A 26,111-nucleotide genomic window follows, 5' to 3' on the forward strand; every position below is an offset into this window, starting at 1 on the left:
GTTACTTCTGATTTAATTAGGGTAATTGGAAGCACAGGACAATAAATAGAAGTTTCTAAGAATGCCCAGAACGTGTAGATAGAGTTCCCGTGGTAAAAAGCTGAGTTCAGATTCCTCTTCAGTGCAACTTTAAATCGTTTTACAACATAACAGAGGCGAATGGGGCAACTTGTCTCTAACGGTGCTAAGTAATCTCTGATCTTTATGATGATACTCATGGATAAAGCTTGAGTGTGCCCACCCACTCTCTCAGCACAGACAAGAGCCAGAACTTTTGCAAAATATTTTTATTCCCAATGCATGGCGAATGGCTAAACAGGCTTAAGCAATGACAGGGGACAAACCATCCTCCACACCACCGTTATCTTTGGTCAGCGCAGATTCATAAAGGTCTCTTAGAGGAATAGCCAGACTCTTAACCGAACAAACCAACACCACTATATGAAATAAGGGGCAAATACTTTACACAACAAACGTATATAGAAGACTGTTTCATGACTAACAAAAATATTGGTGTGCTCATAAAGTGCATAAAATATCACAAACACAACACAAAATGTTTGTATGGAGCCCATTTAGCTCATGTTCATTTCAGTGGCATGCAGCATAAGAGCAAAGCTGTCACCACTCGTGTATGTGGCATTCGTAGTTGCATGTCAGCCATAAGGTAAACCATCAGTAAAAGCTTCATCGCTCACTCTTTCAAAACTCCTTGCAAGGCTGGAAACCTTCCTCACAACCAATTCATTCCCTGTCTCCTACTCCCAAGCCTGAGTTACCACAGCTCGGACTCCTTGTCGGCTGAAGGCACTTCGAGCACGCATGGAGAGTCCGTCAGCCTTGCTACCCGCTCCCCTTCAACCACATCCCCAATGATCCACGCTGGGTATCCCTCCTGCTGCTCACTTTCTTAGCATTATGCTTTGGCATTCTCCTTTGGAAGGCACATCAGCAGACCACTCGAGAAAGGGAAAATGCAATTCACTAATGCCATACATTTCAACGGTATAAACTGTCACTGCAACAAACGAAATAAACTTGAAATGAAATTGCCGCTGTTTTGCCGCAATTCCTCTATTGCTGCTAAATTGCTGCAATTCCTGTGTTATGATGATAAATATATTATTATTGCACTCCACTCCTTTTCTACCGCCCAAGGGGCCTTTTAGTTATTGAAATAAATAAATAAATAAATAAATAAATTTTATATCCTAATATATTGGCAAGAGGATTTGAGAAAACACCCAAAATGATGCTTTAACACGTTCATTGCATCTTGGGTGACCGGTGGGTGATCCAAGATACTGAATCGCACGATGAATCCGTCGCTATGCTCTGATTTATCAAAGAGCCTGTGGAAAGGACACACGCCACGTGGCTGTAGCCATTTATTGGCGTTTCCAGGAAGTTGTAATTGCCAAGTAAAAAAAAGTTTGCAACAATAGCACTAAGGGCAGCGTTATCTGTGTGAAGACAAGAAATTTTCTCTATGTGAAGCCTCAAGAAGTGCCAAAGACCTCCCTACTCTGCCCTCCACAAGAACCATGCATCCATCACCAACCCGCCTGCCTCCACACACCAGAAGCCCATGCAGCAGCAGAGCAAAAAAGCAACAGTAAAATCAAATCCAAAGACACAGTGGGAAAGTCAGCTGCCCTCCAGAAGCATCACCAACCGGCCACAGCCTCACCATGCCCCCTAGCTAGGGGGCTGCCAACCTAGACACCTTCAAGAAAAATTCTGTTGCCGGTGCAAAGCATCAAGGCAATCACTCTAGTGTTCCACCGATGGCGTTCTTCTCCCGCTCGAACGCGAGCAAAAGCACCTCGCGGAAAGACGGGTAGACAACGATCTCCTTGAGGCGCTCCAGCGCCCAGCGGCTCCCGGTGACCATTAGCTGGAGAAACCACTCGTCCATACGGTCCGTCTTGAGGTCACACTGGATGTCCTCAACGCCGGACCAGTCCATCATGATCTTCTTGATGATGTCCTCGTAGCGGCGCAGGATTTCGAAGAATTCTTCGTCTTCCCGGTTGATGTAAATCCTGGGGACAGCCAACAGGTTGACAGACTACTATTAACGCATTTCAGGATACTGCGGTGAATACAAATATCGATGCACTGCGAGTAAGGGTGCTTTAAAAAAGCTGTAAATTCGCAGGTTGGATTTGCGAAACATGCAGTGGCTGTTTCTGTTAACTTCCTCAATAAATGGCACTGAGACGGCGTATGCCTATTTTATAGCACTTCTCCAAGCATGCAGGTAACGTACACACGTAACAAACGGCAGTCACACAGCCTGCCAATTGGGGCTCATGGCACGGTTCGTTAGCGTTTCGTTAGAAAACACCTCAAGGAAAGCATGAAAGCAAGGCATTGAGGAGGGTAATGAATATAGACGATTATGGCCGATTGATGCAATATCTAATGAATGTGCAGTGTATTCCCAAGCAACTAGGCCTCACCAATTGGCCTACATCTTTGCTCTCCTTAGACTCCTTGTGAACTGCGTAAGCATGTAGCGGTGCGCACGGAAAAATGTTCACAGACTCACGGACGTCTTTCCTGTGTCAGTGGTGTTCTACGTTAAGTTTCCGTAGAACATGAGCACAACGTAAGCCCTCAACAAAGGTGACGCGAATGTTTAACGACCAATTCCGGGTTTGAGTCAATAGGAGAGAGGAGCATTACTGGTACAGAATTCCCAGCAGTACCCTTGCTCAAAACAGGAATCGATGCCTCCGCTGCTGCCTGGAAATCTTTAGAAGCTGTCTGCTACGTATTTTGATTGTTCTCCCCTTTAAAGGGTAACAGAAAAAATTCTGTCAGTTTCTTTGCCTTGAAAGAGGTCCGCAGGCCTAGTAATCATGAGAATGAGCTCGACCCACCGCTGCACAGAGACAATAATTATTTGCAAATAATTTTGTACAGGCAGTTTTAATCTCCATCTGAGGCTTAAGTGCGCCTCGATGTCAGGATTGCCTGGCCAACCCGGACATATTCCTGATGATGTCGGCGACACCGGAAAGCACCAAACACTGGTTGTTCACAGGTTTCACAGGCGAGTTCGGTAACGTCACAGCGTTAAGGGCAAATGCACCTTGACGTCACTGGATTCATTCAGTTCTTCAAGCGACGTCACTCCTGTTTAGAAGAAAGGTGTGAAATATACCTGATCAGCTCTGTGGAGGGGCACCCCTCGGGTGCCCTGCGCAGGTAGGCAAGGTTGCCGGACATGGAAAGTCGGTTGAGCGTGATCAGGGCCAGGTGTCCCAGCCGGTAGCGGCGCCGGCACTCCTTGGAGATCACCTCCCCGTCGCTTCCGCCCTGGAAGATCTTGAGGCACCATGCGCACGCAAAGCGCAGGCACAGGATCACCAGCTTGTGCGGCGGCATGTCCCTCGAGATGGAGCGGGACACCTGTGATGGGAGGTGAATAGTGAGCCTCCACCGATAACTCCCCCACGCTGAGGATGGCACACAATATTTAAGTGCATTTATCTACGAATACGTTTTTCTTGGTAGAGCGATGACATTCGCTTACTGTGTTACCACATAGAGTCGCCTTCACTTCATACTGGGAGCGTGCGAAATGTCTTGAAGGAGCTTGTAAATACCCTCTCAGCCTACTTAAGCTCTCGGGATTTTCACAAAATAAACCTCAATCCAGGTTACGTGCCCAATCGTGCACATTTCCCTGTTGTTTGAAAAAAAGCCGAACATAAGGCAGGAGAAATCGTCAGTGTAGAATGACTGCTCGTTATTACTCAGTTATGACAGCGGAGACGTACTATCCCAGTCGTGATCGTACCAGCCGATTGTCTAATGCAGGTGCGTCTACTTTACCGCTGGCCAAGTGCAGCTCATCCGCTACATGCGCAGTACATGGGTGCTATGTTAAAACGTTATATTCATACCACACAACACAAATTGGCGCCTATACCGAGTTACAAGGTCGTCATCATCATCCTGGTAGACCATCGACGCAGCTGTGATATCAGAACACGAAACAAAATGCCAGCACTTCGCAAGCTTCCCATACAACAGCACATGGCGCCTCCTTTCAAAGCTGCCACATGTAGCTGTATGCTACGTTTATGTTTAAAAAACAGACTGAGTTTTGTTCAAACAGGAGAACCACATTGCTGCCTCTACCCCGCTTCTTACGGCCGTTGGATGGCGAACTCTAGCCAGCAAACGGCGATGCAGAAAAGAGCCTTATGCACGAAGCACATAAAGGAGCCAAGCCCTCTAGCTTGTAGGTCTACTCTTTGGTCTCGTAGCCCAGGAAATCCACCCAACGCAGCTTTTTTGCTGGCATCACGCACCTTAAAACAGGCCTCGCGCATGATACTCTTGTAGACGCCCAACTCCTCTGTGTTCTTGACAAAGAGAAACTCGCGACTGGAGTCGATCCAGTCGTACATGAGCCTGAGCAGGTTGGTCAGCACCTGCGTGTCGCCGTGCTGTGTGCCGTCCTGGTCGCCGCCACCAGGGTGCGGCAGGCCAAGCAGCAGCGCCCCGAGTCGTTGGCAGAAGCTGTTGCGCGATGCCGGCACAGGGAGGCAAGAGGACGTGTTGACCACGATGCGCATGAGCACATCGTACACCACCCAGGGGAAGCTCTGGATGCCACCTTCGGAGGACTGAAGCTCGTACGTCACCTGCTCCCCGACACAGCATAATACATTTACAATGTGTCTTCCACAAGGTGTTAGCCTTAAACTAGTCGCCGTAAGGTGTTCAGTATGGAGTCGCGTCGAACGAAACACGCCGAAGCAAGACCATGGACCTTTGGCAAAACATGCATCGCAGTGAAATATCTTCAAAAAACGCTGAAAATTTTGCGGAGACACTGCACCTCCACCTTTAAAGGCGTGATGTGACATCGGCTCCTTTTGCACACGCAGACACGCACACTCAACCGCAAATGAAAGTTAATTTGTAATACAGATATATCTCCTATCTTGCATTGTGACACCGCCCGCAAGCTTAACACGATTTATCGAGCGTGTCTCTTCGAGTGACATCAGCACCGTTAACGACGATAGAGACGGCAGGCCATCCTATGGCCACCCGTTATCGTCAGCCGCTGCAAACACACTGTGCAACATGGTCTCAGACATAACGGCCAACGCTCCGTGGCACTGGGGTCAGTCCTCCAAGCCACATGCTTCACCATCCGCGTTAAATCTGCGGGTGCTGGTATTCCTCCCTGAGATGTTATTTCGGCCATTAAGTTCTACATATGGCTAAATAACAAAGCGAAGGACAAAGAAAGTGAAACGACTACAACACCGTTGTCAAGATTATAAAGCGGCAGCCTTTATCGTTGCGTTCATGAGCCATATCTTTTTTCGGCTCGTTTGTTCGAATGCCCAGCTTCCCTCAATATGCACTGACGATAGCACAGCTGAATACCAGATTGAAAGCGCAGTACGCCTCACCTGGTACCAGGCGGAGGCCTTAAGCTTCTCGTGAGCCTCGTCGAGCTGCTCAGAGAAAAACTCCTCGCGCGTTCGGCGCACCACATGCTCGACCTGGCTCTCGAGCACCATGGCCATGTCCGTAGGGTCGTTCTCCTTCATATATTTGCTGAGCTTGGACACAGCCCCGGAGAAAGCCTCGCTTTCGGTTTCGATCCGGTACGACTTCAGCAGTGCCCGAATCTTCTTTGCATACCTGGAGCAATGAAAAAGGATGAAGCACTGTCACTGAACTGTGATTTGTCACTGGAAACGGGGAGGAAGAAGTTTGCTTGGCTGATGTGTTTTGCTGGCAGCTGCTGTTCTCTGGTTCTCCTGGTGGTTCCGGCTTGTTCATCATTGGTGAGCCCGCACTATGTGAGGGGGTTTTGGCCAAGGTGTAGGTTAAGGCACAGTTCATGTGAATCTGACGGTGCGTTTTGCTGAAAGATGTCGTTGACCTCCCCAGATGAAAGGTTGGCAGCTTGGTTTGCCAGCTTGCCAGCCCAAAGCCTGCCGCTTGAGTCCTTCCAAAAAATGGCATTGATGCAATTCCCGTGGTTCTCGTCCCAATCGGTGAGGGTGCAAACAAAATGAAAACCCCCAAACTAAGTCAACAGGAGCTAAGACCATTGACAGTCCATTATCTGCAGATATCTGAAATGCGTCAATTTGGCCATTCAGGCATTGTGTGCAAGCCCTCAGGCGCCTATTGTGTTGCTAACTTGCTTTAGTGCAAAATTTCCAGCTCATTGCCGGTGAAAGCATTCATTCCTGAACAGCTTGCATGTTTCAATGGTATCGTACGTGGTGTTGACCCAGCACCGTTTCTGCACGAAATTCTAGAATTTCCGGATGCAGGACTTGGGGTCCTTTCAGTCTACCGCTGTAGTAGAGAGGCAAATGGCTCACGTCTTGCTGCTGAATCTGTAATAACAACTTTTGCTGGCTCTTCCTGCCCTTCTGAACTAAAATCTGGCCAATTGTTTACCTTGTGGACCCACTAGAACCCCGCCCTCTTCAATGCATCAACTGCTCTCGGTTCGGGCATAGCGGCAAAGCATTCAAGTCGGAGACCCCTTGCCGTTTATAAGGAGAAGGTCATTCTGCTGATAACTGCACCTCAGAGCAGCCTCATTGCATCTGCAGCAACATTCACTCAGCTGATGATGCCAATTGCGCAAAACGTAGTGAAGAGCGTAGCTTGTTGGACATTATCAAAGAGAACCGGTGCTCTAGAGTCGATGCCTACGCTGCTCTTAACAGGAGTCTCATACGCTAGTCGTGTGCGCGCTTCTGTTGGGGAGATTGAGTCCAACTTGACTGCCTCAACTGTGACCACAGTGTAAAAAGCCCTAAATGATGTGGTTGAGCGAATGCTGAACACATTTTCTGAGGCGGTGGCTCAGTTTGTTGTAGTTCAATCTGTGTCACCATCAACAACCGTCCTTTCAGCAACGTCTGCATCTGTTTCAGCTTGTGCAGGACCACTCAAAATCACCTCCTGATGCACCCCAGGTCCCACCTAACATCTCTGTTCCTAGCAGTGCATGTCACACTGACACCTGCACACAGATGTCGAAATGTCGTGCCCTACGCTCAAGTGCCTTCCTTCCTCGTCAATAATTCTAGTTCTCCACAGATGAAAGCTAAAAAAGGACCACCCAAACTTCTTCCCCATGTTTACATCCTTAAAGAGACGGTTTCTACCTCTTCAATTGGTCATTAATCATGGCAGGTATTAAAGTGTTAAATGGAATTGCCGATCCGTATTGTCTTCTCTTCCAGATCTAGAAATACTTATTCACAAACATAAACCTGATATATTGTGCTTCTACAAGAAACTTGGTTATCACCTTGTAAATCGTTTTAAATGAGGAACTTTCGAGTTTTCAGGTCAGATCGAAATGTTGGCAGGGGAGACAGATTGGTAACCATGCTATCTAAAGATTTGTGTCATCAGGCATCTATCTCTAAGAAAATTCTCCCTGACTGTGACCTTCTAGCGATCAAAATTTTATTTCCGCATTGCGTCGATATTACAATTGCTAACCTCTATTTTCCTTTAGGTGCACAGAGGACAGACTCTTTAGACAGCTTGGTGACAGGCACAAGCAGTGCAGCCATCGCAGGGGATTTTAACTCTCACCATGGTGACTGGGAAGTCGTACTGATTCCTGTGGCAAGCTTCTCTGGTCGTGGCTGTCTGCAAATTCTGTACGCTGCTGCAATTCTAGAGAAATAACCTTTATGCGAGGGGTTTCTCGCTCTACCATTGACTTAACAGTATCAGCAGGTAGGCTAGAGGTGACTGACTGGTCGACAAAGGATTCGGGTACATCTAGTGATCACCTTCCTATAACATTCACTATCCGGTTATCTCCGCTCAAAGCTAGTTGTGTAACCCATAAAATTGTCAACCACCATATCTATAAAAATCTGACGTCTTCCTCATTTAACTCTATAGTACAAGCTGGGAAGACAGAGCTCAGCAGACGGTTTCATTTATGTAAAATGCAGTAGACCTCTCAATATTCGCTGTACCCACAGCAGTCTCTAATAAACAGCCGTCTCCTTGGTGGACAGAAGAAAGTGAGAAGGCCTATCGTCGCAGAAAAGGGGCCTGGCACCGGCTATTCTGCAACCAGAGTCCAGCTAACCGGTTTAGTTACAAATTCTTCTCAGCATCTTTCAAAAGAACTGCAAAAGCCAAGAAGGAACATAACCAAAATTTAAACACATAAATTTCAAATCCTCGCAATCGGAAGGCCCTGTATAGATTCATGGCGCATAACAAGAGTTCAGCAGTCTCTCTCCTCACTAGTTCAACAGTGTTATCACCACAAAGGCTCAGGAAACCGTGGAGCGTATTGCTCAGGGATTGCCATTACGCTTCCAGATGCAGAGAAACGTCCCTTTGTGCACAATCTCACCATCTTCGAATTATACCGAGGTTGATGCATCAGAGCTCCTCTCAGTCCTGGCAATGTTGCATCCTGCAGGTCCTTGACCAGACGGTGTCACTGTTGGTACGATTAAAATTTTACCCCAAGATTTTACAAGCGACCTCTTAGATATGGTCAATGCTTCGTTGGAAAATGCATCGATTCCAAACATTTCGAAGACAGCGGATGTGATTTTATTCATGAAACATTCAGGAAAAGGATACGTCTTAGATAATGTTTGGTCAATTGAGCTGACTTCAAACTTAGTCAAATTATTAGAAGGAACAGTGCACAGTCACTTCACAAAACATATTCATGACGTCAATGGTCTCAGCTCAGCCCAGATTGGCTTTCGCCGCGGATGCTCTATATGGTCCGCACATGTGGATCTAGAGAGCAGAATTCGGCTTTCGCTACACAGAAGGGAAGTTTCAGCTTTGGGCACTCTTGATGTAGCACAGGTCTATGACAGCGTAGAACATACTTTTTTGCTTAACAGACTTGCTCAGTAACAACCTCCAACCTGCATTTATGCGTGCATATCTGAATTTCTCAAGGACATATACCCTTATTGCACTGAGTGAACCCTATGTTCTAATACATATTATCAATGAAGAGGTTTTCCGCAAAGATCGGTGCTATGCCCGCTGCTTTTTAATATTTTGCTCAGTGGCATCAACATTCGTACTGATATAATTCGTCCATTCGTCCTGATCTGTGATGTATGCAGATCACATAGCTTTTTTCGCCTCGTCCAGGGATATTCATTTGCTTTACCAGATTCTGCAGGGATATTTGGATGCTCTTAGAGTATGGTTGCAGGGTAATAATTTAACCCTGAATGTAGACAAATGCAGCGTTTTGGTATTTCCTCCAGACACGCCTTTGCGCATTTCATTAGTCCATCACTCTAACCTGATTCCACAAGTGGAATCCGTAAAATATCTAGGTGTTACTGATCACCCTGCATTAGATTGGAGCCTTCTTAAAGGAGAACGCGCTCCAGGCCGGCTGACAAGAATCGCCAATAAAAAGTTTGGGATGCGCCGCGAAACATTATTGTTACTATACAAAGCCTATGTAAGACCTATACTTGAATTTGGTTGCATTCTGTTCTCTGGTAGCGCAAACTACAAGATTCAATCCTTAATATTACTAGAAAGGCGAGCTCTACGTCTCTGCCTTGGCCTCCCAAAATAATTTTCAAACGCCCTGCTTCATCTGGAAGCTCATATCCCTGATTTAAATTCCCGCTTTCAAATATTCACGGTGCGAGCCTTCCTCAAGTCGATGGACCCGGTGACTAATGTCAGCACTCCTATTTTTGTGTCTCAGCCGGCCGTATTGTTTTCTCATCATTGGCCACGGTATCAAATGCCACAAATTATGTTAGTACAGAACTTTTTAACACCGATTGCTGTTGATCGCAGTTCTTTCCAGTGGGTTGACGACACGCCGGCAGCTGTGGAATTCCATTTTGACCACATCTTCCCATCTCATGCAAAACACATGCCAGCAAACATTTTAAATGGTCTTCTCTCTGATCACATAGAGGAATACCCCTATCATACGGTGCTTTCTACCGACGCCTCCGTCAACTGCCAAAAAGCTGCAGTTGCCATCTTTTCACAGCTTCTGGCATGGAACTATTCTGCCCGCATCCCAGATTATATTCCTATATTCTTTGTGGAATTTTTGGCTCTTGGAATAAGCCTGCACAAAATTCCATGTCATGTGTCTGACGTTAATATCCTCGCTGATTGTTTGTCAGTTTGTCTCCCTTGAAACTTCAAAAAAGATTTTTTGAGCCGTTTCCTGCGATTTTTGTCCCATGCACGTTGAAGGATGTCCGTTTTGTCTGGGTCCTTGGCCATACAGGTATTCATTCAAATGAGGTGGCTGATTATGTAGCAAGGTCGGCTCCTGACGGCTCATTGACACTTATATGCCCCGAATGTCAGCCTGCTGGCGATTTCCAGGTTTCAGTGGTTCCAACACATATCAGCCAGGTTACGTGATTCCCTACTAAATAACACTAATTATCAGCACTTAGCATATAATTGGAAAGTCCGTTCATGTAAAACCAGGCTGTGTAAGTAAATATGACGCGGTTGCGGTGCAGGATTCCCAATTTGAATTTATATCTATGCAGGTGTGGGTTGACACCAAAAAACCCATGTGACTAATGCGGGGAGGTTGAATCTGTTTAGACCATTTTCTCCTCTACTGTACAAAGTTCGCACTTCAGAGAAAGATTTACCTGGAGGTCCCTCTCTCCAGGTTAGGGCTCCCATTATCTCTGCCAAAGTTATTATCGTTTGGTGCGAGCGCCAAAAGATTTGCATTGGGTTCAATTTTTGGGATTCTCCATGAATAGATAATTGCAACTGGTAGGTTGATTTGCTAATTCTTTTAATATTATTCGAGCTCTTCTTTTTCTCACCAAAATACTGTGTTATTTGACTTTAAATATTCTTCCGTCAATTTGATTGATACATTTTTCAAAATACATGCTTGGTGCTAAAATTTTGTCGTAATCTCCCGTGGAAATTTCTTTGATTATGCCACTACACCTTGGACAATCCCCCCCCCCCCGCGTGGGTATGTGCCATGTTTACTGAGGTAAAGAAGAACTGTGAAGGTGAAGCAGGCCACTAAAAAGGATGAGGTACTATCACTGAACTATGAAGCTGACACAAACGGAATATGATGGTGGACTGTCAATGAACTGTGCAGGTGGTGCAAGTAATGGAAAATGCAAGCAACCGAAAACGATAAGGTACTGTCACTTAACTGTACAAGTGATGCGAGCAAGCACGGGAATTTTTAACAAACGGTCCTAGTTCGGACGGCTGCAACCATGTGGAGATAAAAAATAAAAATGAGCAAGGAAATTTTGGTCGTTCGGTGCATCCCATTATTTTTCTACGGCTGTCGGAAATAGTTGGCATGAGCGCAGGAAGCATTTTTGCAGGTCAGAGTTTGCAGCCAGAAGAAAGAGTCGGCCACGATAATAACTATGTTCGAGCAGAATCTCTCAGGACTCTCCAGTTTTCACAATATTACAAGCTTAATATATTCCCATTGAGTTACGCCGTGTTTCCTGCCGGGGGATAAAAGAAGGCGCTAATTGTTGAATGCCTAAGACCTTCAACATGTTGCAAGAAGCTGTGTACTCTCCATGGTATATAAAGTTGTCATTATGAAAATATTCAGCACCCTTCGTTGAAGCAGTTGTGGTAAGGTCAGTATGAAGCTGCTGGTGCCTGCTATTATAGAGACTTGGCATTACCGTAGAGACTGTTAAATAACAAAACCTTGTCAATGAAATAGAACTGTGAGCACTAAATTGGGGTAATATTTCCCCACGTGCTATTTTAATTCCTTACAGGCCTCGCCAGTGCAAAAACAGATTATTCACAACCCATGGCTCCGAAGCAGTCTGTGCTTCAACTAACTGAGAGAGGCCTAATACGACAAGTGATTTCCATGGTTTTATGACCGCATTTTTACCCCACAGTAGTCAGAGCACATTGGCCTAATAAGATAAAGGATGCAATTTCAGCCATCTCCTTTAGTGCAACACACTTCGTATAGTGTAATGTTCAGAGGCATTAAAGCGTACCGCTTATAGGCGGACGTGGCTTCTTTCAGGAACTGTTCTCTTCCCTCGAGCAGCAGTCGGGGGTCCGGAAGGCTCTCTTCCACCACTTCAAGGCACTCGGTGCTCAGTTCAACCTGTTCATTGGAACCACACAAGGATGACACAACAGTGTGTTGCGCGCATTCAGCACATCAAGACTAAACAATGCAAACAGCATCCGTGAACGTACAATCGGGGACAAAAATTAACTGGCCTCCTTTTTCAAGTTCACCACCATGCCACATTGCATGCGAGCGCGCATGACTGCGCACTGGTGGTGTCGATCCTCGGCGCGAGGGACAGGCCAGTTACTTTGGTCCCCGATAGTCGAGGAGCACTGGTCCTGAGACCTCATAACTACTGCTAGATGCGACAAGTGACAAGATTTTCCCCGTGATAATACTGAACGGTAGTCGGTAGAGAGCAACCGAGGGCAGGTTAAACAAGTCAAAACGCTTCTACCTAGCAACACTGGCATGTAGTATAGAAGCTCATTAATTGCACCCTGATGATTGGTGCTCCAGCAATGACACACAGAACGAAAAACCCAAACAGGCCGCCAGAGTTCAACGGACTTCTTGAGCATCTCGAATACAAACAAACGCTACAGTTCTACTCGTCACTGTCGATGAACAAAATGTACAAAGTACATCGCCAGAAGCAGCCATGGGGTATATCTCGAATATACTATGTGCTATGTACATAGAGCAACGTATTCAGTTCCGACCATCAAATATATTGCTAAATATCATGTAAAAAGCACGGCCGCAACAAATTAGTTGCTTATGCAATGATCGACATGCGATCATTCATGAAAACATATAACCTTCATGTCAGAAGCTTCACGGCTCTGTCATAGTTGATGATGTTATAAATTGAACCTGCGTAAAGACCGACAGGTTCATGCAAGAGCTCCAGTGGCCCTAAGCTACAGGTTGATGCAACGTTGCTCAAGTGTTTTCAAACTGGGATCTTGCAGATTCCAGCTTTGAAGCAAACATCGACACTTTCAGAAGTCCTGTCGCTCATTTGAAAACGAGAAACCTAAACATCTTGGAACAGTCACAGATGAGGCCCTGAGATCTAAAACCTGAGTGAGTAGTCAGGGAGTAAAGGCAGCGCCAAACAACACAAGCCAGGAGCAAGCACGAGTTTCGGAAGAGACGTGTGCATTATGAACTGCACTATCCTCGCAAGCAGAGTTTTTTGTTTAATTCCGCCGTTTTCGCCATAAGAGTAACTGCAGTCGCCTGAGCCACAAGTTGGCAAACGCGGAAGTATACCTTTTTGCAATTTCGGTAGAGCTGCCCGAGAACCTTGCGCGAACAGTAGGTGTTCTTCGTGTCCAGCTTCTCCATGAAGTCCGGGTACATGGGTGGCTTCTCAGAGTTCTGAAAGCCCTTGAGGTCACCGCACTTGGCGAAGTCAAGATTGACGGCACATTTGCGTGCCAGTTCGCGGCAGCGGTGCGAGTTGATGCCGCTGTCCAGTATATCAGCCCAGACGAGGTGCGCGTTGGCAATCAGGCCGATCTTGTCACCCTTGATGTACTGGCAAAAGAAGTCCACCATGTCCTGGACCTGTGGCCACCGTAAACGAATGGCAAGTTCTCTCGTGAGATGGAGGATATACAGATTTCATGCCCCGTCCATTTACATTCGTCTGAAAACTGAAGGTCAGGGTCTTTACACGTGTGAAAAATATTTGGTGGCACCTTTAAGGGGATGAGCACAAGCGGGAACCTTTTAGGCCTGTGCTGCTCACTTTACCTTTGAGCCGGCGAGAAATGTAGACTTTTAGCAGCCGTCCCCTCCCAATCAACTACGTATATACTAGCAAAGCCGCGGCAATGCGTTACATGTGCTTGTTTTCTTACACAAAGGTGTCATTATTTAAAGTGAGCCATGCTGCACACTCTCTTGACGTCTTCACTCACATCTCGCCGGAACTCAGACAAGTTTGTTCATAAGAAAGTTTTGGATGATTTCCTTAGCGAATAATCATCTGCTTGGATAGGTTCGGTTGTGTCGACTTAGCTGCGCACAGTCATATTGGTTAACATCCAGGACACACATATTAGTAAACCTCAATACTCAACAAGACACACATACTGGTTAACCAACATGATACAATTAGCCCGACAGCTCGTCTTATTCAACTATGGACACAGTCCGATGGTCAAGCCACCGCTCTCAATCTAAAATGGTCAAGAAGACGCAAGGTTTGCAAGGTAATGTCACCATTGAGCAAAGAGCATTGCCTCTTGCGAGCGAAAAATGAGCTGCCAGGAGTCCTTTATTTCTGCTTTCTACACGGAAGTAAAATTTCGGAACGTAGACAATAGGTTCACCGCTGTTACAGTCTATTGTACAATGGAACCAAAACTCGACTACAGCCTCTTTTCGAACCAAAAGGCCGCATCTAGCAAATTAATACTCCATTACAACCCATTTGTGATCAATGTTAAAAATACAGCGACAATTCAGATTTCGTCGTATTCCACCGCTGACCGTTGATGTAGCTGAAAAATTTCGAATATATTTCATTATAGACAACACTGCAGTCGGTACAACTGGACTAATAGCACCTAAAATAGTTTATCCAGAATTATGTAGCCCTTCCCCAACCCCACCCCCAGACTAAGACTAAGCAGACTAAGAGACCACAAAATAAGCAATATTGCTCACCCCAATGGACGCCTTTCGTTCCTTTGGCGGGTCGCTGTGGTAGTGCATAGGATTGCAGTTGTTATTGAAGATGAGGTCCTCGTACCACAGCACTGAGTACTCGTCACCATCCAGGTCAGAACCTAAGCACAGGTAGAGACCACATTAAGGGGTACCATTGGAAACAAGCTGCGTACGGCCGTCTGTCAAAGCAGTGATGGCGAAGGTCCTTTCTTAATGACCCAATTAAACGGAGATCAGTGAGTGGAGGAATAGTTGCGACGCCGAAATGAGAAACTGAGAAATATTTTATACCTCAGGTAATGGAACCTCACAGTACGTTTTTTCTCACGCTGTGACTGTGCTCACAACATACATCAGTCAAAGCCCGCAGAGTCCTGGCCTTGGCAGAGCCCTGACCTAACGCGCACGTAAACTAAGGCACGCTATCCGTCACAAGCACAGAGAGCGACGGTTACATCCGTCTCCGCATAGCACAGTGTCAACAGGGAGCGCGCCAGGAAGGGTGCGTACCGGCCATCTCGTCGGGGTGTGGCCGCTCCCCCTTTTGAGGGAAGACAATGCAGTCGCGCACGTGATGCAACTGCGGCACATTCACCGCCTCCAGCTTCCGGATGTCGCCCGGGTTCATGCACGGGTTCTTGGTCACGATCACGTCGCCTGCATATCCCACCGTGCATGGAATACTCAGTGACTTTAATGCAAAGTGCGGCTGAAAATTCAGGTGAAAAAAAAAACAATCTCATGCGTCAACCTTTCGGCTCCTCTGTGCGATGTAACGAAAATAGAATAGTCCTTTCATTCCAAGCCAATGAATAAAATGGATATACTCGCGGACAGCTTTTTGTGGCTATGCAGTGAAGCTACGAGGGCGACGCGCAAGGCTTTCCCATGCGCAGTCTTACCGCGCTCTCACGAGAGAGAGAGATAGGCATTTAAGCTGGCGGCGAGTATAGTATGCTGTTTCGGCTCCAGATGCCGGTTCCTCAAGATTACCGCGATTAGCTGCGCACAAAGCACGGGTACCTCACCACTGTATATATCTATTGCGTATCCGGTGCTGCCAACATAGAAGCATCGATCCGTGCAAACCACGGATATCTCACAAGATATATCCGGGACATTTCTTGGACAACTCAGCATTAGTAAGTCCTAGCTTCGGCTTCAGATATGAGAATGCCGTAACCAGAGAAGGAGCTCGTAAGCGAGGCCAAAACAAGATAATTTCGGTCAGAATCAGCACACGAGAAAACTAGACGTGCGTTCATGTATACAGACTACAATAACGTGGTAGCACCGTCGGAGAATTCTACTTTTAGATCCGACTACAAGAATCTATATTTCTGCGACAACAGCCCTCGAACACGCAGCACGTTTGCATATGCCTTCGAAGCATGTACTCGGGCACTTTATTCCCCTACCATTTCAACCACGTTCACATTAATGGATCCTTTCGAATAAAATACTAAAGGTGCTGCCTAAACGCACCGAGACAATGCTGCGCTATGCTTGCTAGCACGAAAATAGGTTGCTGTGATACCTTCGAGGATGGTTGCAGGGTCGTTGACCTTGTACCGCAGCATGTCGTTCGAGTACTGGACAAACACCTGTCCGTACTCGAGCGTGCCGGTCTCGTCCAGCACGCCGAACATGGTGCGCCCGTAGTTCGGAGGAACCAGAATACGAGCCTTGGTCCTCAGTTCCTCTGCAAAAGGTGTATACATTATCTGGCGTGAAGAGGCAAGGGTTCGTCGTTCACACATGCTGTTGTAGAGAAGTTCAGACAAGCTCCCTGAGGGCCATTCAATTCCTTACGAGCTGAAGTTCTTTGCCTCAGGAAACATTGATCTTTATGGGCAATCTTTGACTTGACCATAATCTTTGTCGTCAATTCGCTGAATGTTAAGCCCGTCATTTCGCTGCCGTATATGCGTTTGTGGGCTATTACAAGGCTCGTACGCGGGTGCAAAACATCTCTGCTGTTCACTGTGACACTGATTGAAGGCATTTAAGACCAGATACTACCTTCCAGAAATGTGTGGTTATGCTAGATGCAAAGGGAACGACTGTAACGATTACCACAATAGGCTGGTTAATGCAAGCGACAGGTTCTCGATGGTGTCACCTATAGCATTTAATCTATTTTCCGTAACATTAACATTAGCCTCATAATAAGAACCTTATTTTTGCGCTAAACATCGCACAAAACTGACAAGGAGGATCCGGTGAAGAAATTGGAAATTTGAGATAACTTTGAAAGATCCCGGAAATTAGCGTAATTAATCGGCAAAAGGACGAAGTCAGGGCCAGGGTGCTGCTTCTCTACACTTCTTCCCCGACGACAAAATGAACAAAAGCGGTTAAGTTCATGTGTTTCACTCACTCAGGACCTTCTTGTTGACGGCGCAAACTAGAGCCCGAAAGAAGGGCTCGACTGTCAGGTCGATGCCCACGCCGGCCAGCTCCTTGTACGGGAGACGCAAGGCGCAGTAGGAACGGAGAACCTGCACAATTAGTAAGGCGCACAGTTTCGTTATCAGTTTACAAGCACCTTCCCACTTCATAGGTCGTTGACCCTGTCTCCAAAACCCTGAATCCATCCTTCAATGCGACTAAAATGGGATCGGATGTCGAACATGGGTTTCAGTAATTCGACTAAAATAGGATCAGCTGTCGTATATAGGGTTCAGTTATTCGTCTAGTATGGGATCGGCTGTCGTACATGAGCTTCAGTTATACGTAGAACAGTGCACTGACACCACACATGGCACAAAAGCTGCGAAGATGAAAAAAATTTCTCACATGCGCGGCCTCATGGGGATCCATCATGCTGTCGATGAAGGAATCGAGGATTTTGTTCTGCAGCATCAGGAACACCTCGGCCTTTATGCCGCTCTGCTCCAAGATGGTGATCATGGGACGGTTCAGGTAAAGAACACCTGTGAGGAGCACGGTAAATCATCACGGGCGTAAATATACTGTCGCGGCAGCACGCTCAAAATGTAACTCTGTTGCAGTAATCTATTCCTACAATTTGCAATGCATGTCACGGATTATCCTCACTAATGAATCAGCGACGTCCACCGCAGAAGGAAGGCGTGCCCTTTCATGCTTTGTAACATACTGTGGCTCAATGACTATGCCTTCTGTCTACTTGTGGTAGCGAGGAGCCAAGTACAGAACAGTGCACAAATGCCAAAATTTCAAGCTCTAAGTCCGCTGTGTAAGTGCAACACTGAGAGGCAAATGTACATTTAAATTTTCGCACAAATAAGCAGTCTTTCGTCGCTATCCATTCATTTGGTATTCATTCAAGTGGGTAGAAAATAAGTACCCCTCCCGTATTCTGGCCTTTCAGTTATCAGGTTTATCTGACCCAGAGGAAAATTTCGTCTACAATCCTGCTTCACGTAAACTTTTCTCGATGACTGTTCGTGGCCACGTGAAAAAACGGCACTACACTTCAACAGAAATTGTGGGATACTCTGCACGACAATTCATTGTAAGCGTGGAACAGCACCCCGAACTAGGGATCCCTGAAAATTCGCTAAGATGCTCATAAGGAGCCCAGCGCAAGCCCACTAGGACACAGCGTAACTGCAGTCGGATACAATTGAAGAACGAAGCGGCTTTCTCCCATAAAAGGAGCCACTTCCAGCCAATGGCATCAGCAGATTTCCATGACTCTGCTAGCGTGACATGCGGGAAGCGCCAGATGAAAAGAGATTGTCCATCCCTCTTTGGTCGGGGACAGTCCCCTCCCTGCATTGTCACGCCGCTCCTTGCGTTGTCTAGCTAGCAGGGTCATGAGAGCCGGCCGTCGCCAATGGCTGGAAGGGAGTCCTTTAACTGACAGGAAAAAGTCGATTCGCTCTTCAGTTGCATCCGACTATAGTGGACTGCGGGAGAGAGCACGGGAGAATTATGTGTCTCTGTGTCCAACTGCTTCTCTAAGCGCTTTCTGTCGATGGTCGCGGTCATAGGACATGAAGACAACGCACGTGGCTTGCTCGTCTTCAGCACGTATAGGTCGGAGTGGTCCGAGTGGAACTTGCGCATGCTCTCGCGGAAGACGATGCGGCAGCCGCTCAGCGTCGGGTCCAGCAACAGCATTCCCTTGCAGCCACCGTAGCGGATTTGTACAGCGCACGGCTCCTCACCCTCCTCTAGCTCCAAGGCGTGGTGGACCTGCGGAAGGGCGGACAATGAAGGCTTCTACGAACGGCTATGTACTTAGGTCACTCCATACATTATATTTTAACAAAAATAGGAAAAACCGCCAGGACCTTGTCTTATGCGGGAGCTGCGGGATTACAAGATAACCAGTTCCGTACCGGTACAAGCTTTCTCCTGGCGTTGTGCTCGTGTTTCACGTAATTAGGGTCACAATGGCCAGATCCGCTGGGTCATCATAACCACAAAGGACACATTGCCGAGAGCACCGTCCCTGGACTTTCTAAACAGCAAAGAGGCGAGTTTTAGTCAGGACATAGTAGTCACCACCGATGGCGACACTGCCTGCCGCAGAGGAAGTCTCGTATACAGATATCGCTGCAAAAATACCGTCCTATGCATCACAGGTTTCTGTAGTTAATGGAGCAGAAACGTATCTCATGTATGGTGGATGACTAGACATTGGACTTGGGCAGCATTTGGACATTGATGACACGTCCACTGCTCACAATAGACAGGGTTCATGCTGGTGTATATGACAAAAATTCCAGGGTTTTCAAGGACTTTCGAAGCCCTCTGCGTGATTTTCAAGGACCACATTCGCAGTTAGAAATCCAAATAAGACAGATGTTCAGCGGTAGAAAGAGGTGTGAAATGATGAGAATTCACTGAAAAAGGGGATTGTCATTGGAGCCAATATTTTAACAAAGAAACTTGTCTTCGGATAAAACGATGGCAACAGCATATTTCCTTTTTCAACCACTTCTCATCATTGTTTGTTACACGGATGACCACTTTCAGTTTGTTAGATGATGCAAACATTTATTCGCTAATGAAGCAAAGCAAACACTCAATCAGTCCTTAGGTGGCCCCAATTCGCTTCTCCTCAATTTTTATGTCTATGTCCAAGACCTCCTACTGCTTGCTCTTGGCAGTCTTCCTTAGGATGTCCGACTTCATGATGCAAGTCAGGCCACTGGTTGCCTCTGCTTTTTCTGCATACAATTCTGCTGAAGCTGTCAATCCTGCAACTACGGCTTCTAGTTTCTTTTTCCTCCTTCTGAGAGTTTCAATCTCTTCATCAATGCACCGTTTTTTCCGCTGTTTCGCATCTTCGCGCTCCTGCTTTTTATGTGTTTTCAAAAAGGCACGGTATTGGCTCTTTGGAGAAGTCACAGATGCTCTCAATTCCTTAGTGATGGGAACATTGAAAATGCCACCTGCTACGTGTACAGCATCACAGCTAATCCGCTGTGAAATGCCCTGCGTCCATCACAAGTCCATGCTTCTTGCACGCATCCATCAAGTTTGACGACTGCGATGGCGCTGTCTGTGGTTCATTAGCTTGACATTCAGATATCGTCACGAAGCTCCTTACCATACAGCTACTCCCGGCGGCTTGCATGTGCTCTCTATGCTTTGCACTTTTTAGATGGCTTTCTAGTGCCGACTCCCCCATGGCAGTGATGTCGAAACACTTACAGCAAACTTTGCATTTTGCCTTATGCGGATTTGACATGTCCGACGCAAGCCACTCTCGTTAGTCGTCGTTGTGCAGCCATGACCTCTGAAATTTGCATTTTCCGGGTATTGTTTCCACGCACGTTGACTGGCACACACTACGCTGCAGATGCACAAAATGTCACGATACCGCCGCACACGCACACCCAAGCACTACACGGGCAATAAATCTCGCGATACAACCGCGCATACACATATCAGCGCTACGCGCGCAGAAAATGTTACGATGGAACAGCACACGCGCGCATAAGCGTTACACGTGCTCAAGACGTGACGATACAACCGCACACGCAAGCGCTAAACGCGCACAAAATGTAACGCTTCGACCGCGCAACCACACACACAATGGCGGCCATTTATCTACTCAACTGGAAAGTGGATTAGATTATATTGGATCTTGGGGCTTCTAACCGGAGGACCTTACACTGAAGTCCTAGCCAACTTTTTTGGGACGCTACGACAGAGTCTGCCCCGCCGTGTCGTCACCACCACCCATCACTTGAGCCTATTCCAATTTTCAAGGCGGCGTTTAGTTGTTTCGACCGCTCTGGCCTTGGAAAAGGCTTCTTGCTCATTCACCTCGCTGTCGGTCGTTCCGCCCTCTGTCGGCTGACCTGAGTCGAAACCTAGCGCCTGCAGAAGGGTACATGTATTCGGTTGGCAGGGGTGGAGTGATCTACACAACAGAATAACATGTTCTATCGAATCCTCATCCTGCCCACACATTGTGCACATGATGTCCGCATTGATCTGGCCGGATACCGGGCTTGCCACTTCTTCGTGCGCAGCACCCCCGCTCGAGCCCCGAAGAGTAGTGCACTCCTAAGGTACCACTGCCAAGGGAGTTGTCGTAGAAGCGCTCAAAAAGGCTGCGTTCCAATACTCCCAAGTAGACGGCTACTTAGACGTCTAGCCGGACAGCCGCCATCTTGGGACGCGTTCCATTTCTCGGCGAGGCAGTCTCATAAGACTGCTCCGCCGAAGTCCACATCGATGCAGGCTAACTTGCTGTCTAAAGATGGCGGAGCTGATGTACGCGGATGAGCGAGTCGTGCTCTTGCGGGCGTCGGACTGTACACGGAGTATAGGAAAGGAAAAATGTGAGTCATTCTATTATGTTATTTGGTACGCAAACTAGTGGCTAATTAATCTTCGTGGACGTGCGATTCCTAGAAGTGAATCACGCAGGAGAAAATCGTGCAGTTGAGAGCTTTGCTACAGCAGCGGACGCTGTAGGTCTGTTTACGTGATCCGGCATCTGACGATGCCGGATCTTAATTAGCACCTTTATTTTAGAGAATACTGGTCGCTGTCGTTGGTTTCCTCGACGGGCGTTAAGACGGCTGGCGTGACGGTTAACAAATGTGTTCTTCTGTTGCTGTATTAGTTGCATCAACTCTTTCGCGTGCATTCTTTTTTATCTCTACACTCTCAGAACAAATACACCGGCATGTTGCGAATTGATTTTAGTCTTACAGGATTAAAGATCGCTGCTGTATTTAGGTCTCTCGCTCTCTCCGAGTGCCACGTAGGGCAGACAGCAGGTTTAATGTCACGTATGTGTTTTCCTTTTGCAGTGTACATTAGCCGTATCGCATTTCGCGCATATTGATTACAGTCTTTCGTATTCTTTCTTATGTTTACAGGACCGTCTGAACGAGCACGTTCGAGGAGCATGTACAGTTGAGCATCAATAATAAAAGAATAATCGCATATCTCTTTAGCGTCGTCTTCGGAGAGCGGCTCCGTTTGCTACAAGTAGACTGACCGATAGGCACATCCACCAGTCCGGTTTACGCGCAAAGTCATTGCAGAAGAAATGTGTAAACTTGTTGAAAACACGTTTTTAATTATCGTTATTGCTCACTTTGTGAAAAATAGTAGTACAACTGTTCATAAGCTTTAGTTACATTATTATGCCGCGAGGCGGCGTGAGCAGTAGACGAGTTCCAATACATGGACATGTAGACTGCTTCCTAGACGTCACACTAGACGTCTTGTTAGACGTCTAGAGTATTGGAATGCAGCCAAAAAGTACGCAGGAAATGGTTGAGAGGAAACGGTAAACAAGCCAGCGTCACTGTGGCTAGACGTTCACGAGCGTCCGCTAGGCACGCGCTTACTTGACTGTACGAAACTTACACTCTATTTTTAACAAAATCGCAGCGGGATTTCAGGTGGGTTGATATTTTATTATATACAATCACTTAATGTTTATTAAAAATAAAAATTTTTAAAATTCAAGGGTTTTCAAGCATCTTCAAAACTTCCATGACCTTCAAGGCCTTGAAAACAGTCCTATCAAATTCCAGGGTTTTCAGGGGTTTCAAGGACCCGCACGAAATTATTTAGACATGCGATGGCCCCTCCTGTCCAAAAGAAGCGAAGCATTATCATGGGCGGCAGAGTTTTGGGATATTGTTCCTGTTAAGAAGTTGGATCGGATGAGATGGCTGTGGGAGACGCGAGGCATGAAAAAAGGCTTCTGCTATTAACAAAAAAAAACTCGCAGGACTGTGCCCCCCCCCCCCCCCCCCCCGTTAAGTGCAAAGTGAAACCATCGGTCAAGCTCTGTCTGCTTCCGTGACCTTCGGGATCCCGGCCGACGGACAGACACACTGCGGAGGATGACTACTTTGAAGTGCGGATTTGACTCGAGGTAATGTTTTCTCTCGCTCCCTATCTCTGTCACACAGGACAGTTACCGGGTGTCCAAAGCGAATGTATGAGCGTTGGCAGCGGTGTGACAACAATGAATTTTTCAGAAAGCCCTGCCGCTACTTGGCATGCTGCCAATTTCTCTAGTCGATTCATGTCGAGGCATAGTAATTGCGCGGGAGCGTGTTGGCACCAGCGAATTTCGTCGCTACCCGCGCGGGAGCAACTTAATTGGCGTGCGGGCAAAATCGCCGCCGGCACAGCCACGCTTGTCTTGGTGACCTGAGCGACACATTAGCAAAGGTTGTAAGTTTAGACTGGTTGTCGATAAGGACGATAATATACATACCTTGCGCAGCAGGCCGTGCGATATTCGCCCTATGCCGTCGCTGAAGATGTACTCGCGATGGGAACCATCGCTGCTGCGGCCAGGGGCTGCGTGGCGGATGTCCGGTTCCACAGACGTGTTTTGGCTCGGGACCATTAACAGACCCAACGACTGCGAAAAAGCCTGCATGCAGGAAAAGAGGTCTCCCGAATGGGCCATTTTGCCATAGCTGGCTGGCTATAATAATGGTGATACAGAATTCATGTTTGTGCAGCTGGGAGTTGTGAAATTTGTGAAACCTTTCGCAAATATAGAGAACATTAAAGAGTGGCTTCTCAGCAGTAGAAAGTGTGTAATGGAAACAACACCTCCATAATAGGCATTGGTACTCCGAAAGGAGGCTGATTTGCCTGGTTAGATCTCCGGACACAGTCCGTGCAGTGTCGTAATTATTTATGAACGCTAGTCTTACTTTCCATTCCCCCTCTGGAGCATTTTAACACTCCCACATTCGATTCGAAAACGCGCAAGGCATAACTTATGATGTGGATAATTTCACAGTCAGATATGAGTCACTGCACATGGCGCCTGATCCCTGCGGACCGCTGATCAATGAAGGGCTCACATAGCTACAATGCGATCCAAACATATATGGATTAACGCAATGCACCTGGCCATGAAAGTGTGATGAATGATGGTGAATGGCAGAGACACTTGGCTCAACCTTCTTGAAAACAAAAGCTCCGTTACTAAACGTGAAGAAGAGATTCCCTCACATACTTTCGTGCGATTTAGTCGCTTTTCCCGTCACCTCTCTCAACAAGAACGTGACTGGCCTCTGACCTGTCCAAGCCGTGCCATGAACTTGGGCACGCTGACGATGGTAGAGAGGTCGCCGATACCATCGCGTATCTGCTCCGCGGTGCGGCCCTGATTGTCGTGCGCGTAGAACCAGACGCCGTGGCTGCGTAACTGGCTCGTCGAGCAACCCAGGAACATGAACCGGCGGCCACCAATCTTCAGGCCCGACGACAGCGGAGGCTTGATCACCTACAGAAAACAAGCCCAAGGTAAAAGAGAGGAACTAAATGGACGGTTTAAATTGTCATTTCAAGGATCCCATCAAATGCATCATTTTCCTCAGTGTTCCTATCAAATATCTTCATGCAGTTATGTGCCCTCCTCTGCACTTCAGCTACATGAATCCATACAGCAGCGGAACGAAAAAGCGACGGTGAAATCAAATTAAAATAGGCAAATAGAAGCTCATCAATGTGAGACTGAAATGTAGCACTACTGCCAATATAGATTTGTCGCATGGCATTCTGATTCCCTGTGCCCTTCAGTGCGAAAGGAAGTATCCGCAATCCTCGGGTATCAGCGGTGTCTGTGCGTGTGAAGCCTTTCAGTAGCAAGTGTATTACCGGCTCACTAGGTGAGTGGACACGCCAGTCGCACTGTGAATAGGCGGCGCTGTTCACCTACAATTTGAGGCAGTTACATGCCTTTCCTTCTCTCAAAACCGGTGGCATGTTTAGAATGCCAATTTTGAGTAAAGGGAGGAACATAACTGGATCCCCGAGTAAGAGGACACCTCAACAGCGCTCTGAGCTACGTGGCGGTGGTGTACATGTGAAAAAAACAGTGCTTTCGCACAGTCTTTTGTGCTTAGCAATGCTAAACCGCCAGCCATTTTTTTTCCTTGAGACTTCAGATACTGCATTTTTGCAAAAATTAAGCACGCTACAGCTACTTGTTCACAGGGCGATCATGAACCCCCCAACAGCGTACCGCGCTGAGAAAGTCGTCCTTGCAGGCACCCAGCGAAAAGGAGATGAGCTTGCAATCGTCGTCCCGCACGACGATGCGCAGGGCGTAATCTGGGTCGCAGTGCTGAAGCAGGCGGCTCTTGCACACAAGTTGAGGGGGCATGTAGACGCGCCGAGTGGGAGTCAGGATCACCTTGCGCACCTTGACCATGTGGGATGGTAGCTCCTGGGCGATCACCGAGCCTGTGAAAACGTCGATGCGCTGCCGGTGCGCCCGATACCGGAAGTACAGGTGCTCCAGGGCACTGCGGAACCAGAACACCTGCGCGGTACCGCGCCACAAGGACACTGTTCTTGATATGCTGGATATATAGAAGCGTTGCACAAAGATCGGTAGGAAAAAGAGGCAATAGTGTTGATGTACATAAAGCATTGAAAGGAACTGTAGTCCGAGAAGAAATGAAAAAAAATTTAAAAACACGATTATGTTCAGGGTTCACCGGCACTTCTTATGTGTAAAGTGAATTTTTTTCCTCACTTTCCGCTTAAAATGACACCTTGAGATCAAGCTCCACAAAATTGCTAAGCTACACACCGTTCACTTATTTGTGTGCCCCTATTATCACACAGTTAGCATACTGCATTTCTGCATGCATTCTTTAACTGATCACATGTCTTAATACCGAGTTCCTTGTGTATCAAACTGAGCTCCTCGTTCAGTTCTGTAATATCGCGCACTTGTAGCCACCTTAAAGCAGCGCAGTCTACACCATGTCATGCAGCTCTGCACGAACATCAGAGGTCTCCCAGGCGCCCGCGTGGTGTTACGCTTAGACCTTTTGAATAAGCGCTCCCTGAACGTCCGTATGCACCGTACGCTAGCACAGTGAAAGAGATAGAACGACCTATCCCCTCATTTGTT

The 26,111-nt window shown here is 47.1% G+C and overlaps 1 protein-coding gene across 1 annotated transcript in view; it reads right to left on the minus strand.

Moving 5' to 3' along the window:
• Positions 1 to 1,412: 1,412 nt before the first annotated feature.
• Positions 1,413 to 26,111, minus strand: part of LOC144130334 (uncharacterized) — a 30,873-nt gene continuing 6,174 nt past the window's right edge. Inside the window, exons 6-20 of the mRNA XM_077664297.1 lie at positions 25,212 to 25,511; positions 24,264 to 24,470; positions 23,442 to 23,603; positions 18,742 to 18,928; positions 17,543 to 17,679; positions 17,124 to 17,244; positions 16,281 to 16,445; positions 15,254 to 15,400; positions 14,741 to 14,862; positions 13,337 to 13,633; positions 12,036 to 12,148; positions 5,448 to 5,682; positions 4,329 to 4,664; positions 3,173 to 3,420; positions 1,413 to 2,045 (exon numbers count right to left, since the gene is read on the minus strand). Of these exons, the coding sequence (XP_077520423.1) occupies positions 1,769 to 2,045; positions 3,173 to 3,420; positions 4,329 to 4,664; positions 5,448 to 5,682; positions 12,036 to 12,148; positions 13,337 to 13,633; positions 14,741 to 14,862; positions 15,254 to 15,400; positions 16,281 to 16,445; positions 17,124 to 17,244; positions 17,543 to 17,679; positions 18,742 to 18,928; positions 23,442 to 23,603; positions 24,264 to 24,470; positions 25,212 to 25,511 (3,054 nt within the window). The 3' untranslated portion in view covers positions 1,413 to 1,768. The remainder of the gene's footprint in view (positions 2,046 to 3,172; positions 3,421 to 4,328; positions 4,665 to 5,447; positions 5,683 to 12,035; positions 12,149 to 13,336; positions 13,634 to 14,740; positions 14,863 to 15,253; positions 15,401 to 16,280; positions 16,446 to 17,123; positions 17,245 to 17,542; positions 17,680 to 18,741; positions 18,929 to 23,441; positions 23,604 to 24,263; positions 24,471 to 25,211; positions 25,512 to 26,111) is intronic.

The sequence above is a fragment of the Amblyomma americanum genome, chromosome 1 (assembly GCF_052857255.1).
Source record: "Amblyomma americanum isolate KBUSLIRL-KWMA chromosome 1, ASM5285725v1, whole genome shotgun sequence".
Lineage (NCBI taxonomy): Eukaryota > Metazoa > Arthropoda > Arachnida > Ixodida > Ixodidae > Amblyomma > Amblyomma americanum.